The sequence below is a fragment of the Crinia signifera genome, chromosome 6, assembly GCF_055691185.1.
Source record: "Crinia signifera chromosome 6, ASM5569118v1, whole genome shotgun sequence".
NCBI classification, from domain to species: domain Eukaryota; kingdom Metazoa; phylum Chordata; class Amphibia; order Anura; family Myobatrachidae; genus Crinia; species Crinia signifera.
In genome coordinates, this window is record NC_139222.1 from 174,652,601 (window position 1) to 174,666,733 (window position 14,133).

At 46.6% G+C, this 14,133-nt stretch overlaps 1 protein-coding gene and 1 non-coding gene across 2 annotated transcripts; one reads left to right on the top strand and one right to left on the bottom strand.

The window, feature by feature from the left end:
• Nucleotides 1–3,418: 3,418 nt before the first annotated feature.
• KPNA2 (karyopherin subunit alpha 2) lies at nucleotides 3,419–12,917 on the bottom strand. Its single transcript, XM_083148179.1, has 11 exons — nucleotides 12,759–12,917; nucleotides 10,748–10,850; nucleotides 10,526–10,666; nucleotides 10,305–10,393; nucleotides 7,927–8,195; nucleotides 6,789–6,883; nucleotides 6,407–6,670; nucleotides 5,013–5,246; nucleotides 4,613–4,795; nucleotides 4,358–4,507; nucleotides 3,419–4,003 (listed from the first exon to the last, which is right to left on the bottom strand). Exons 2-11 carry the CDS (start codon nucleotides 10,811–10,813, stop codon nucleotides 3,914–3,916), a joined length of 1,581 nt encoding a protein of 526 aa, XP_083004305.1. The 5' UTR covers nucleotides 10,814–10,850; nucleotides 12,759–12,917; the 3' UTR covers nucleotides 3,419–3,913.
• Nucleotides 12,918–13,526: 609 nt separating this feature from the next.
• TRNAR-CCG (transfer RNA arginine (anticodon CCG)) lies at nucleotides 13,527–13,599 on the top strand. The gene has a single exon. It is a non-coding gene; the product is annotated as a tRNA-Arg (tRNA).
• Nucleotides 13,600–14,133: the final 534 nt, after the last annotated feature.

Here is a 14,133-nt window from a genome sequence, read left to right on the forward strand (position 1 = left end):
TGGCCAGGGGGGATAAAGCAATTTACACTTAACCCTTCCTGGATGCATCCTGTTCAGACAGGTCTGCAGCACAGCTCCTGTATAAGGTAGGAGCTTTGGAGACTATGAGCCCGTTTGGATATAATGTCCACAAATCCAAAGTGGGGGGGCTTACAGTGCACAATTGGTATATTCAACAGAGGAAAACCTAGAGTGATATCACTAGAGCAGGCATTCCCAACTACGGTCCTCAAGGCACACCAACAGTGCAGGTTTTAGTGATATCCAGGCTTCAGCACAGATGGTTTAATCAGAATCACTCAGGTACTAACTAAATCACCTGTGCTCAAGCCTGGATATCACTAAAACCTGCACGGTTGGTGTGCCTTGAGGACCGTGGTTGGAAATGCTTGCATTAGAGCAGTGGTCGCCAACCCGTCGCTCGCAAGCTACTGGTAGCTCGCGGCAGCGATCCGGGTAGCTCGACCACTCTGCACCCGTTTGTCCCTCCAGCGCCGCGGCCCGACCGCCCGTCCGTCCCTCCAGCGCCCGACACCACCTTCCTCTGAGACAGACGCTAGAGTTAATATTTCACTTCTAGCGTCTGACAGGGAGCACAGCGCTAAGTGCTCCCAGCACTTCCGGGTAACGCTGCAGCGCTATGCTCCCTGTCAGATGCTAGAGGTGAAATATGGCCTCTAGAATCTGTCTCCTCAGAGGAGCAAGTAGTCCTGTGCCTCAGCGCTACCACCATACTTGGTTTACTCCGGGGACAGGTTCAGGAGGGGCGGTGGCAGGCGCTGTGTCGGGAGAGGAACATGAAGCCAGTGTCTGCAGCCAGTTAGGAAGGATGATGCCACATGCGGTCCAGCACCTAAGATTGCCACAGAACTGGAATGCACATCACATCTGTGGTAGATGATCTGCGCACTGAGGCAGTCTTCAATAACCTGGTAAGTTCCAGGCACCCTCTCCACTAAACAGTGTTCCTCCTCCCAGGCACCCTCACCCCTACAGCATACCTCCCAACATGACCCTCTCCAGGAGGGACAGAATTATCTGGTCCTGGACTTGCTTTTTAATGTGTTATTACTGTCACCTGTATTGAAGCACCTTTCTTACCACATTACCTGTTCAAAACAGGTGATGGCAATCACACATTAACAAGGAAGTCCAAGACCAGAGCATTCTGTCCCTCATGGAGAGGGTCATGTTGGGAGGTATGCTACAGTGCAGTCAATCTCTCATAAAATGCTAATTGTAGGTGCCTATGTCTGGCTGTTTCATTCATGACACTTCCCCATTAGGATCTATCCCACCTGCGCCTCTACCCCTTCAAATGTGTGCCACGTCTTATTTTACCATCTATGCCTCTGGTCTCCCATTTCACTTGTGTCTCTGCTTCTATTCAGAGAGGCTGGGGCATGGCCAGCAGCTCTCAGAGCGCTGGCTATGCCCTCATAGCAGAAAACATGGGGGACGTGGCCTCGCAGGAGTACCACTATAGTTGGTCATGTCCCCCTAATTTTGGATGTCCCTTCTCCTCTGCCTCCAGTGTTGGGAGAGATGTATGTGGCATATTGCAGTGTGGCATATTGTGTCAGGGGAATTGCGGTTTGTGGAATAATGTGTAAATGGCATTATTTGGTCTTTAGGCATATTTTTTATTTTAGTAGCTCTTCAGGTGGTTTATTTTGCCGCGAGTAGCTCATAAAAGGTTGGAGACCACTGCATTAGAATGTGTGACCCCAGAGGATGAAACCTCTGTCTCATTCCTCAGAAGATGAGAAAAAACAGTGCATAAGTACTGACAGTGAAAAGTAAAGAGCTAGCACATTGTGGTCATATACACAAGTATTCACATTTAGCCATTACAGCCTATAAATGCTATCACACCCTAGGTCAGTGGTAGCCAACCCTAGCCCTCGAGAGCTACCAACATTTCACATTTTCAAGACAACCTAGCTGCTGCACTCATTAATCACTGACACATTTTACAAGATCCACAGGTGGAGCTTGTGATTCTGTGAGGAGACCTGCAAAACATGCACTGTTGGTAGCTCTCGAGGACTAGGGTTGGCTACCCCAGCCCTAGGTCAACCACTTAACTCTTTAAAGGAGTAAGGGGGATTTAGGGTGGCTGTGAAAGCAACTACTTAGGCTGTAGACTGTTACACAGAGGAGGCTGTGCCCTCTCTGCAAGACATTTGTGCCTCTAAAATGGCACTGGTCTGAGAGAAGGGGGGGCGGGCACAGGGTTAAAACAGCTAAATGGATGACCATCTGCAGGGAGAATGGCGCCAAAGCTGGGGGAGGGATTGCTGGCCAAGCAACACCTCCCCTGCTGGACTTCCCCCACCGGGGCAAAATTGGGCCCCCCAGCCCTGGCCTGCGCTCTGTCCCCGATGGTCTAGTGAAGTCCCTGTCTGGAGCCAGTGTCCACGCCAGCTGTTGCGGCTGTCTCCCACAGCAAGGCAGCCATTTGCGCTACCTAAGGGAGCTTTACCTGCTCCTGGTATCCGCCACGCTGCCTGGGGGGAGATGTCCGGCGGTGCTGGTCGCTGTGTGTCTCGACCGCTTGACTATAGTCGTGGGTGGAATGTCGGCGCCACAGGAGTGATGTGGTAACGCACACCCCTGTCAGTGACTGACGGCACCAAACAAAAACGGAGCTCTGTGAGCCTGGAGTCGGGGTTGCAGGTGAGACTTCAAGGCATCCTGGGAAATCTTCAACAAGCTTTGCTGATTGGTGCCTTAGACCCCCTGGATCCGCCTACAACCCTGATGTTTCCTTGCCAGTGTCCATGGGTCCCACAGGGGACAAGAGCTAGGGAGACTCCCTGGCTTGGTGATGCTCTACAATGGACTGCTGCATTGTTATATGTCTGGGGAGTGTAACTTACTAAGGCAGGAAGATTAAAAAAGGTAAGCTGTTGAGGACAGGGGGTAGTTGTGAGTACTGTACTACTAATGGGACATAAAAAAAATATTGAAAATTGTATTGCGTAACACAACACATTTTGTTAAGATAATTGCTAAAACTTTACATACAATATGTATTAAAATACAGAGTACACTTATGCTTAATTTTTTGGGGGAAAATGTTGGGTTATGTTGAGACTACAGAAGAATTATGGTGCAGTCACATCAAGGACTAAAAGATCCAAAGTACTTTTTTGCTTGCCTTATTTTGGCCTGGGTAAGTTTGTGCTTTATTTCCCCCTCCTTATAGACCTGGGAGGAGAACCTGTGCACGAACTGCTGTATTATACCTGTGTCAGTCCTTTCCCTTCAAGGAATCTTTGATACATACATGTTACACATATACTTACATGCAGTTGATCCATCATTAAAAATTAGCCCCATGGCTATCAATTGACAAGCATATTAAACATGTTCTTACATACAAATTTAGTATAGTAACAATGACCCCACAACGTTTTTTTGGTACAAAATGGTTTATTAGAAGTTTCATTAAATTGCAGTCTGTACAAGTCACATTAAACTTTAGAGCCCAAGTTACACTAGGGAAGCTAAGTCCAGGACCTTAAGCAACACTAAAGTAAAAAGACTGCATCCAACTAGGATTGTCAGTAATAATTCAGGCAGAGGGATCAATTCATCACATTTCAATTCACGTTTATTTTTATAGCAGTTTGGGGGCTTCACCACTTCCTATAATAATCCATAAGAAGTCAAAACAAGGGGGCCATGATAGCCAGCAAGCAGCCATTACAGGCATTTAATACCATTAAAGTGGTAATTTGTGTAAAACTAAGGAGTCAACTAGAAATACCATAAGCACAGACCAGTGTGAAGTAAAAATATTTACAGAGTTTACATAAGATTCACAGTATGTACAGAACCAGACAGAAAGTGCCAAGTCACAGAAAACAGAAGACACACAAATATAAGAGAAAGAAAAAGATAGTGCTTAGAAATCAAAAGTAGTGTGAGTGCCACTGGGTAGTTGGAAGGTGTAATTCTCCGATGTGGAATCTGGAGCAAGAGACTCCTCCTCTTCCTACAAAAGAACACATTAGCATTATTAAGTCTGCATGAGTAAGTTTGAGACAAATCCTGACACCGAACACCTTGGGTCAAGCTACATGACATTATTCTACAGACACCAGCAACTGGCTCAAGTTCTGATCTGTCGCATGCATTTTGCTAGCAGAACTGCTAATCCAGGCTATAGGGACTGATGGCCAACACTAGAACTTGCTCCCTTTGACAAGGTCCTGGTACTTATGCCAAATGAACTGACCAAGAGTCCAGTGTCCAAAGTGTATCAGATGGCTAAATAATATTTTAGCTTAAAGTTTCTAGCTGCAGCCAAATTATAATTCGATATTTTGCATTCGATTTTATTACTTACATCCAGTGAGAAGTATTTCTCAATAAGAGCAGATGATGCCTTGTAGACCTGCTCATTCTCATGAGATTGCAGAGCCTCTATGCGGTCAAGTCCACCACACTCTTCCACCATAAGGCAGAGTTTCTCCGTTTCACAGAGTTTCTCAGCAGCCTGCAGGGTTATTAAACAAGTCAGAATTTAGAGGTACACCACCTTTTTTGGAAGTTACATGCAAGGGCACAGTATTTCCACCAAGCCCTTTGTCAATTAACTTACTGTGAAGATATTTGTGAAGGCATCCAGGATAACTAGCACAGTCTTACTGTCCTTAGCAGAGAGTAGGTTACACAGAGGCTCGATTAATCCTGACTGAACAAGGTAAATTATCTGGTCAATTGTACCACCGCTGGTGTAATTTGTGATGGCCCACACAGCTTCCTTTTGGGTCTTGTAATCACCCTATAAATAGCAGGAGTAGATGTGGGATGAGTCTTATTACATCTGATCATATAAGGTACAGTGAAACAAGCATCTAGACTTGAAAGGAATGGTGAAAACTTTAGATCAATACATAATATGGGAGCATAAATATCAATCGATTAAAAGCTTTAACTCCAACTTTTTTATAAAGTCATAATAGAATGTGTAGGATTAGCACCTCCCCCCCCCAACCTACCTTTCTCAGAATGTCTATGAGGTAAGGCAGAAGCCCATGGTTAACCACTTCCTGGATCTGATCCTGACGTCCAGCTGTTATGTTAGACAGAGTCCAAGCAGCTTCTTTTTGAATATTGTTTTTGGGGTAAGTGAGGAGCTCAGAAAACACAGACAAAGCTCCAGCTTCAAGGACCGCCTGGGTCTGCTCATCTGTGCCAGTCACAATGTTTCCTATGGTTCTAAGGCAAGGGGTCTGCAGAAAAGATACAAGGGTCATATAAAAAGTGGCTTTAGAATGAAATACCGGCCTTCTATGGTCATATGAAGCAATTCCTATTTTTTTTATCTTGTGGAAGAGCTAAGGTTTCATATTGCAGTGAAAGAAACTACAGTACAAGTTAGGAGGCTCTGGATAGCCATTGCAGCATGTTACACAAGTAGATTTCCATGTAATGCCAAATCAACTCTAAAGCACAAAGTATACAGAAAACAGTCTACCACTTATGGTCCAGACTACCATTTTTAACTGGTTCGATAAGAGTTTACATTTCAGTGCCATTTATCAATATAAATTATATTATAGGTACGATGCAACTAGTCATGCCCTGCAAGTAAAAAGCAGCTGTGTGCTCTATTCACTGGATGAAATATGCCAGACCCGCAATGGGTCCATTACTACAACCATACTCCTACCACTTTACCCATTTGGCACTTTCTTGTGCAATCAAGATGGAGGGTAGTTCTGGAGAGGTTATACATTAATAAATGTATCTTTACTCACTTTTAAATATGCTTTCATTGATAAGTTTTAGTTGAACAAAAACAGGAAGTCTGCAGACAAACTACATGTTTTGACCTGTGACAATGCCCCTCTGACAAGTGATCAGATTTGGTACTTGTGTATTATTACGGCGCCCATCGCATAGTATACCATAAAGCTGGGGTAGCCAACCCTAGTCCTCGAGAGCTACCAACAGTGCATGTTTTGCAGGTCTCCTAACAGAATCACAAGAGTTCAGAATATAATATATTTTTCTGTTTTCCTCCTCTGAACCTAGGTGCATCTTATGTTCAGGTGCGTGTTACAGAGCAAAAAATACGTTAAGTGTATGGACTAGCATACCCTTTTAACATTGTCCAAGCTGCAAGAATAGTTCATGTCCAGGTACCAGCACATTTGGGAGGGATCACCTCCAACCTAAACAGACCTCACCTACAACTATTAACTGAAGCCAAACTTGGCAAAGATTAAAGATTAATAGACTAGATCCCGAGTCTCCTGGCTGCAGCTTCCCCCACGTAGGTCATTACTCCGGCTTTGTGACCATTCTCCATTGTACCCCACTATGCTACAGGAAAGCATGCATACAGTCACAATTCTAGTAAAATAGTCTAGCTTTTACTTATACCTACCACTATGGTCAGCTCTTTACACCCAAGCAGCTGTACAATCCTGGGAACCAGCCCTGTTTGCACAACCATGTCAATACGCTCATTAGGGCCATCAGTCAGGTAAGATACTGCCCAGCAAGTGTCTGCTAGAACCTCCCGGTCATCATGGTGAAGCAGCTTGACCAGTGTGGGAAGGATCTGCTTCACTGCATCTGTTGGGGGGGCCGGGTTCTTGTTACGACAAAGGTTAGACAAGGTCCATGTGACATTACGCAGATACCCAGTCTGAAATGATAAAATAATGCAAGAGTCAGATAATAATTTGTTGATATACAAGACATAGTCTTGAATTACAGCCACCTAAGGCCAGGCTGACTTAGTACATAGTTGAAGATCTACTCACAGGAAGTGAAGAAAGTTCAGGAACAGCCAGAAGAGCCAATAATGGTTCTATAGCACCATGTTTAATAACCAGATCTCTATATGCCGATCCATCACCTAAAGAAATGCTGGATGTTAGCAAGGGTCATTAGGATAGATAGATAGATATAATAAATAAAAAACACATTAATCCATTATGCTAGTCTATGGAAGTAATCCTGAGACATTTCGTTAAATTCTTATAAAGTCGAAAGTCAAATAAATTCTTGCCCAGTTACATGTATTACTAGTCTAGAACTTGCTGCTAAAATGTGTTTCCATAACTGCCTATCGACGATTTGAAATCAATAGTTTATGGCTGATGTTGAATACTTTTGCCATCGATGTGGGAGAACCAGATGTGCCAGGACACGGAGCATAGGCCCACCCCATGTTCTGATTGGCCCACTCAGTAAAAGATAATGACCATCAATAGCTAAAACTATTGATAAGTTATCACAGTTTAGGGCTATCGATGGCTGGTTGCAGTATTGCCATCGATGGTGACTACACAGATGGCCATCCCTATTCCCAACAGTTCTGTTTTGAGCAAAGTGACAATTAAAATAACTGAAATACTATCTGTGCTCAGCCATGGATATCCTTTAAAAACCTGGACTGCTATGTGCTTGGAAATAACCTCTAAATTCTTTAAAAAACAAAAAAAAAACAACCATGTCCTAGGCCACCTAGGTCTGCCAGACTGCAAGTAAAGTTCCACACACTAGACTAAAGTCAGATACCGGCGGTGCCACTGGTCAAACATTGTGTGTACAGTGATTAATATAAATTAGATCAGTGAAGTCACCATGAAATGCTGAATGTGGGACATTATGTAGCTTAAGTCTACCTGCTTATTCAATAGATTGGGGTGGTAAAGCTGTGCAGAAGCACGCATCATTAACTAGACTGTGTACAAACTAGACTAAGATCTTGCTCTGAAGGGCCCCTCTGAGCATGCTCTTTTCATTCTAGTCTAAACAAAAGCTACAAGCCCTATACACCTTCAACATGCAGACATTACTACAAGCTTTTCTCATTAATTCTAATACGTGCAATTTGATTTAACAGATACAATTGCAACTAGTGGTTGGAAACCAGTGAAATAACTGATCTGTTACCTGCGATGTTTCCCAGGGCCCAGACTGCCTGCTCACTGATGTGAGGATGGGGAGAAGCCAGCAGAGATATGAAAGCAGGAACTGCACCACCTTCCACTACTGCTCTGGTTTGATCAGAGTTGCCAGATGCAATATTAGTTAAAGCCCATGAGGCCTCAAACTGGATGGGGCTGCAGTCTGTACAGCTCAGAAAACACACCAGCTTAGGAATCAGGCCAACTTGGATGATTCGGTCAATGGGAGGCTCACGTTCTCGCGAAAGAAGCTTCCTGTGTGCAAGGAATAGGAAGTTAAGGCAAGTCATTTATTACAGTCATTCAATGTATGATTCCTTATGCAAAACTCAGCTAGTGACCTACAGTGAAATGTACCACACCAAGGATTTCTGACTGGGTTAATCAGGTCTTGTAAAAGCATCTTGACAGGGAAGATACAGTTTTTATCATGAACTAATACTAGCCATGTAACATTACCAAAAGACAGTTTTTATCATGAACCAATACTAGCCATGTAACGTTACCAAAAGACAGAATTTAATAAGACTACTGTCCAGTGGGTCAACTACCTATGGTGATAGAACAAAGATGGGGCAATGGCAATAAGCAGCCATGATCGTTGTGGTGTGCACGGTGCACATCACCTGGCGCAAAAGAGGATCCACTGTGAAAGTGGCACAGCAGCCGCGGTACTTGTTTCCTAGCACAGCGCCCATTGTATCGCAGACCATAAGGCATACGATTGTATGCGATGCTACGCGATGGCAGCCGATGTTATACAATTTTAAATTGTATACCATCCCATTGTATGCCATATATAATGGTATACGATTTAAAATAGTATAAGCACCCTAATGGGTGTTTTCAATGTTAAATGTATAAGCACCGCAATGGGTACTTAGTATGTCAAAAGCACCCCCACTATCAACACCAACCCGAAGCGTGGCGAGCGGCGGCACGCGTCCTCCGACCTTTTCATACCCCCACTATCCACGTCGGCGTTGATTTTATATAGTGTGGCGAGCGCAGCGAGCCCCACGGAATACATGTAAAGTAATAAACGTCCGCTTGCCGCGCTTCGGGCTCGCCACACTATATAAAATCAACTCCACGCCAACGTGGATAGTGGGGGTATGGAAAGGTCGGAGGACGCGTACCACTGCGCTCGCCGCGCTTCGGGTTAGTGTTGATAGTGGGGGTGCATTTAACATTGTAAGCACCCATTAAGGTGCTTATAAAATTAAAAAATCGTATAGGGGCTTATACAATTTAAAATTGCATGGCATGCGGGCATATGGCATGCGATGTCGTACGACTTAATATCGTGGGCGCCGTGCTAGGAAACAAGTACCGCAGCCACTTTCCTGGTGATTTGAGCAGGTATGGGTCAACCAAATTAAGGTAGACACACATTGGCAGGTATTAGATTCCGTGGGCGAGCAGCGACAGCGAGCAGGGCTTCCTGCTCGCTGTCACCACTCACCCTGTCAGTATTCAACGCACCCCCACTCATACGCCAATTCCCCCCTCAGTCCATTTTTTGAGCGAGGGGGAATTAGCGTACGCTGCTCTAGGAGCAGCAAGACTCGCGGCTAAAACCAGTGAGTTTTCTGCATTAGCCGTGGGTTTCGCTGTTTTGGGGAATTCTCGCTGTCCTGTGACGGCAAGGATTTCCCCAGAACGTTGAATAGGGCGAGCAGGTTAAACAGCAAGGATCGCTGGTTTTCTGCAATCCTCGCTGTTTAATCCCTCGCCGGCCGCATTGAATACCTGCCATTGGGTTGACAGGTCTCAGGTTGACACATAAAAAGGTCAAGGAACTTGGGGTTTTCACTTGGTCCAAAATGTTGACAAAGTCAACATGGACACTGAAAAAGTGTACCGCTTCTGGCACAGTGCCTCGCTACACTATTGTATTCTCCCTCCACTCCCTAGTGGATGGTAGGGCATGAAATACTGCCTGTCAGCACATTGACTCAAAAGTGAAAAACCCATGTTGACCTTATACATTGGGTTAACACATGCCTATCAACCTGGAGTGTCGGCCTAACGACCATATACTGATGTGCGCATGCACAGTAGACATCCCTGGAAGCAAAGAGCAGGTACGTTTACAGAAAGCACATGTGCAGTAGACTGAAAAAAACAGGGTATATTGTGCTGCTGGAGAAGGGTCTCACTACAAAAGCTCTTTCCTCACACCACCGCTGTATAACAGAACTCCCTATAAGGGAGGAACATATTGAGTTGACATCAGAGAAACACGCCATTTAGAAAAGCTAAACATCTGTATCAATCTTAAATACCACCTGTTAATATGAAGCTTCAAGACCTGACAAAACGGGGATAAGCCCAGCATCATGAATCATCAGGGCCACTTACCGTGCAGCTTGAGTGGCTTGCAGCTGTGTTTCAATGTTAGTACTAGCCACTCCACGGACAATTTCATCCACACTCCACTGGGTAGAGGTCTGAAATTAAACAGACCATGAGAAACTCGAATCAATGCTTCTGCCAACTTACAGGGCGCCATCCCTATAGAATAGGTTTAGCTCTTCCATACTACACAATGAAACCTTAATATACAATACACATGGCCATACCTGTCCATTCTGGTTCTTTTCCTGTAAAGGGGACGTTGGCTCATCTGGAAAGGAACTGACATTTCTCCTCTTTAACAGCTGGTCATCCTTCTTAGCCTTACGGAGCTCCACATTCACCTCCACCCTCCTCCTTCTCATCTCCTACAGGAGGCAACAAGGGTCAGGCTTTGCATTGGCATAGGGGTAATCACCCTCCAGAGAAGAGCCTATTACATTACTCACCATGGAATCCTTGCCCTTATTCTTGAAGCGGTTGAGCCGGGCAGCAGCATTCTCATTGTTAGACATGTTATAGTATTAAATCAGGGAAAGCAGCAAATAAAATCTGCAGGAAGAGAATACCAGATGAGCGCTTAAATAAAACAAACTTTCCTCACCTTTCCTGGCAAGCCCCTCTTCAAACATTGATCAGCTTAAATACACGACTTAACCAAGAAGCCTTCAGTACAATGCTTTGCTTATACATCCTTTATTGCTCACTGGCCACAGAAGGGACACATTACTGCTCAAAAGCCCAGCACTGAACGGTTGCCAGGCTTCAAACATCGAACTTAACCATTGACAGTACAAACATTGAGCTTTGTACATGTTAACATTAGCTGAGCTGTTACCACTTGCATGTCTGCAGCTGCACAAAAGCAGCATCTGAAGGCTGGCAAGCATATCTGCAATTTGATGCACAGTGTATTGACATCAAGAGGATCAACAGTTGCTAGAAATTGGCTTCTAATGTCTGGCCCCACATCCAACAACCCAGGAATGGCCATTGGTATGCACTCTAGTAATGGAAATACAGTAGGAACCAGTTAATTGTACAAGTGAGCACAGGGAGGATGTAGTATGCACTGCGTTTAGGATGGGATACATCCTGCCACTTATCAGGCAGACATATAATTAACACTGTATAATTAAAAAATTTGAAGGATGGCTCCCCCATTCAAAGCTATCATTTGCAACACAATGACTTCTGAGTTAATGACGTGGGAGTTTTGGCACATGTACCAGACACAGCAGGGAACACTGGGCAGTATCCAGTTAGTTGTACCACCCTCAGTGCACAATGCTAAGAGCAGCCAATGGGCTTCTATTTGGGCATTCTTTCCTACTTTTCAAGTTCGCCGTCTGGTAGAACCCTTCAGTGAGACACTGCTTTATGCTTCAGGGGGCAGAGTGTCGCCTAAATAGGCCCCACTGCCAAATAAACATTGCGCAGGAGCGCTGGGCTAACTGACACAAAGCCATGTCACTAGCCACACTTCTCTTGTCTCATCTATTCATCCTACTGACTTCACTAGGATGCAAAAGGCTTTTCCGTGGTGTTCTGGCCAAACAAGTTTCATGTAACTTGTGGGAGTAAGTAGGCTGTTAGGCAGCAACTACCACAGCACCTAACCAGCTGCTTCAGACATCCATCCCCACATCGGTACAACAAAATGTTGTCAGCCAGGGATTGCCAGCCATTGATCAGAAAAACATTAGGACAGGTATTGGGTTGTGCAGTGGTAAACCATTGTTGGTTCCTACTGCTGGAGGCTTGATCATGCACATTAGATACGTAGCCCACGCTGACCCCAGCTACGGTCAGAACTTATAGCCTAATGGGGCAGATGTATCAAGCCTTAAGAGAAATGCTAGGGTGATAAAGAGATAAACGGCATTGCATTGCTCTCTTGTTAAGGCTTAATACATCTACCCCAATGTGCGGTAGTGCCTGTGCGTGAGCTGGACTAATGACTGACAGCTCAGCAAGGCAGCCTACCCATCGATGGTCACAATCCCTTACATCCAGACACAGCAGCTCACCGCTGCCGTCAACAGGTCAGGGGATAAGTGGCAGATCTGTCAGCACAGTCCGCCAGCAGCTACCCGGGGACGATCTTCACGTCCCCGACCGCAGGATGGCGCACGGCAGCCAGCCGGGCGTAGCCCTGGGATCAGGAGCCCGGTGTTCCTATGGTGCCAAAACTACTGACCTCCCCCCCCCAACTCACTACCACGCGCGAAACTTAAGAATGGCTCCCATGAGTCTCCGCCGGCACTCCCCTCCCTGACAGGGCTGGACAGGAACAGACCGCAGCACGGTAATAACGCCGATAGTACCCCCCGCCGCGCTCCAGGACAGGCAGGGCAGGCTTCCCCACCCCGATAACAGCAGTTAGAGCCATGACCAAGCTGCCCCGCATCACCCCTGTCCCGATAATCGACGGCAGGACCCCCAGTCCCCTTTGCTCACCTCTTCACTCCGATCCCGAATACAGAATGCAACGGCGTGCGTGTGGCAGCTGGGTTTAAATGTCCAAGCGAGATACGCCCTGATTGGCCAGTTCGAGAAATAGCAGAGACCTCATTGGTGCGTTTGAAAGAAGCCGGCTCTAGTCCCGCGAGGTTACCGTCGCTGCTGTAACACCGGTGCCGCCCGCTTCGTCATATGACTGACAGCCGGGAAGCCGGATTGCGTCACTGCCTCGTGTGTGTGTAGCGTATATATGCTTGCCGAGGGCCGAGGACCGCGGTCCGCGTCACTGTGTCCCTGCACTCAGTGGCCCCGTATAGCACGGTAAAGGGATCTCGGTGTGGCAGGTGCGGCTGCTGGGCATATAGGTGCCATCACTAAGCTGCCCGGCCCAGGGCGCCCCTACACTGTACTGTGTGACGCCGCGCGGCCTCATCCCCACTATGCATAATACAGTGTAACACATGCGCCGTATATACACATACATATTTTATTATATGATCGAGCTGCTGGTATAACCGTAACTGACGGGATTGATAATGGGCCACAGCACATGCATGGCAGTGGTGAACACACAGCGGCTAACTGCGGGCGCCAGTGGTCATGTGTCACAGCGCTGCTGTGCTGCTGCCGCTCCTAGCCGCTTGCACGCCGGAGTCTCCATGCTGAGTGGCTGCCTGCGACGTCCCAGATGGGGGTGTGGTTTCCCATCTACACATCGATTCCATCAGACGTAAGAAACGTGTGTGAGGCTGGCAGACATGCGGTGACCCAGTGGCCTAATGGATAAGGCATCAGCCTCCGGAGCTGGGGATTGTGGGTTCGAGTCCCATCTGGGTCGTACCTAAATCATGTTTTGTATCGCAGATTAAATAAATCGGGCGGATAAATATGCATCTCTGGGACACAGGGCGCAGCGTTTGCTAGTTCTCAGGTAATCTGCGTTCGCTGCGTGATCCCTGCATTCTCATTTTGCAGTGCCCGCCCCCCGACATTCGCCGGGGCCCGCCTGCTGAGAAAGGTGTCCTGTCAATCGCATGCAGCAGCCCGCTCATTCCTCCTGGTAATAGGGGCAATTCAATGATGTCACTTTTTGTATGTTGATTTTACAGGGATGTCCAAACTCCCTCCAGCTGTTGTGAACTACACATCCCAGCATGCCTTGCCATATATTTAGAAGTCCATGGGCGGGATGTATTAAAATACATCGCCGCCCCCCCCGCCGCGATGCTGCCGCATATGTACTAACATATGCGGCTGGCATCACGGTGCGGTGACAGAGGCCCCCTGCGATACCTGTACACCGGTGTGCGGGGGGTCTCCGTCACCTCCCTGCCGCCACGCTCTCCCCTCACGCCGGGGACAGCTATCCATG

Excerpts from the sequence above, each read along its gene's own strand:
- KPNA2 (XM_083148179.1), bottom strand. The coding sequence starts at position 10,813 with ATGTCTAACAATGAGAATGCTGCTGCCCGGCTCAACCGCTTCAAGAAT. Across the intron at positions 8,196-10,304 it reads CAAGCCACTCAAGCTGCACG|GAAGCTTCTTTCGCGAGAAC; the intron begins GTAAGTGGCCCT and ends CCTTGCACACAG. Across the intron at positions 4,004-4,357 it reads AGAAATACTTCTCACTGGAT|GAAGAGGAGGAGTCTCTTGC; the intron begins GTAAGTAATAAA and ends GTTCTTTTGTAG.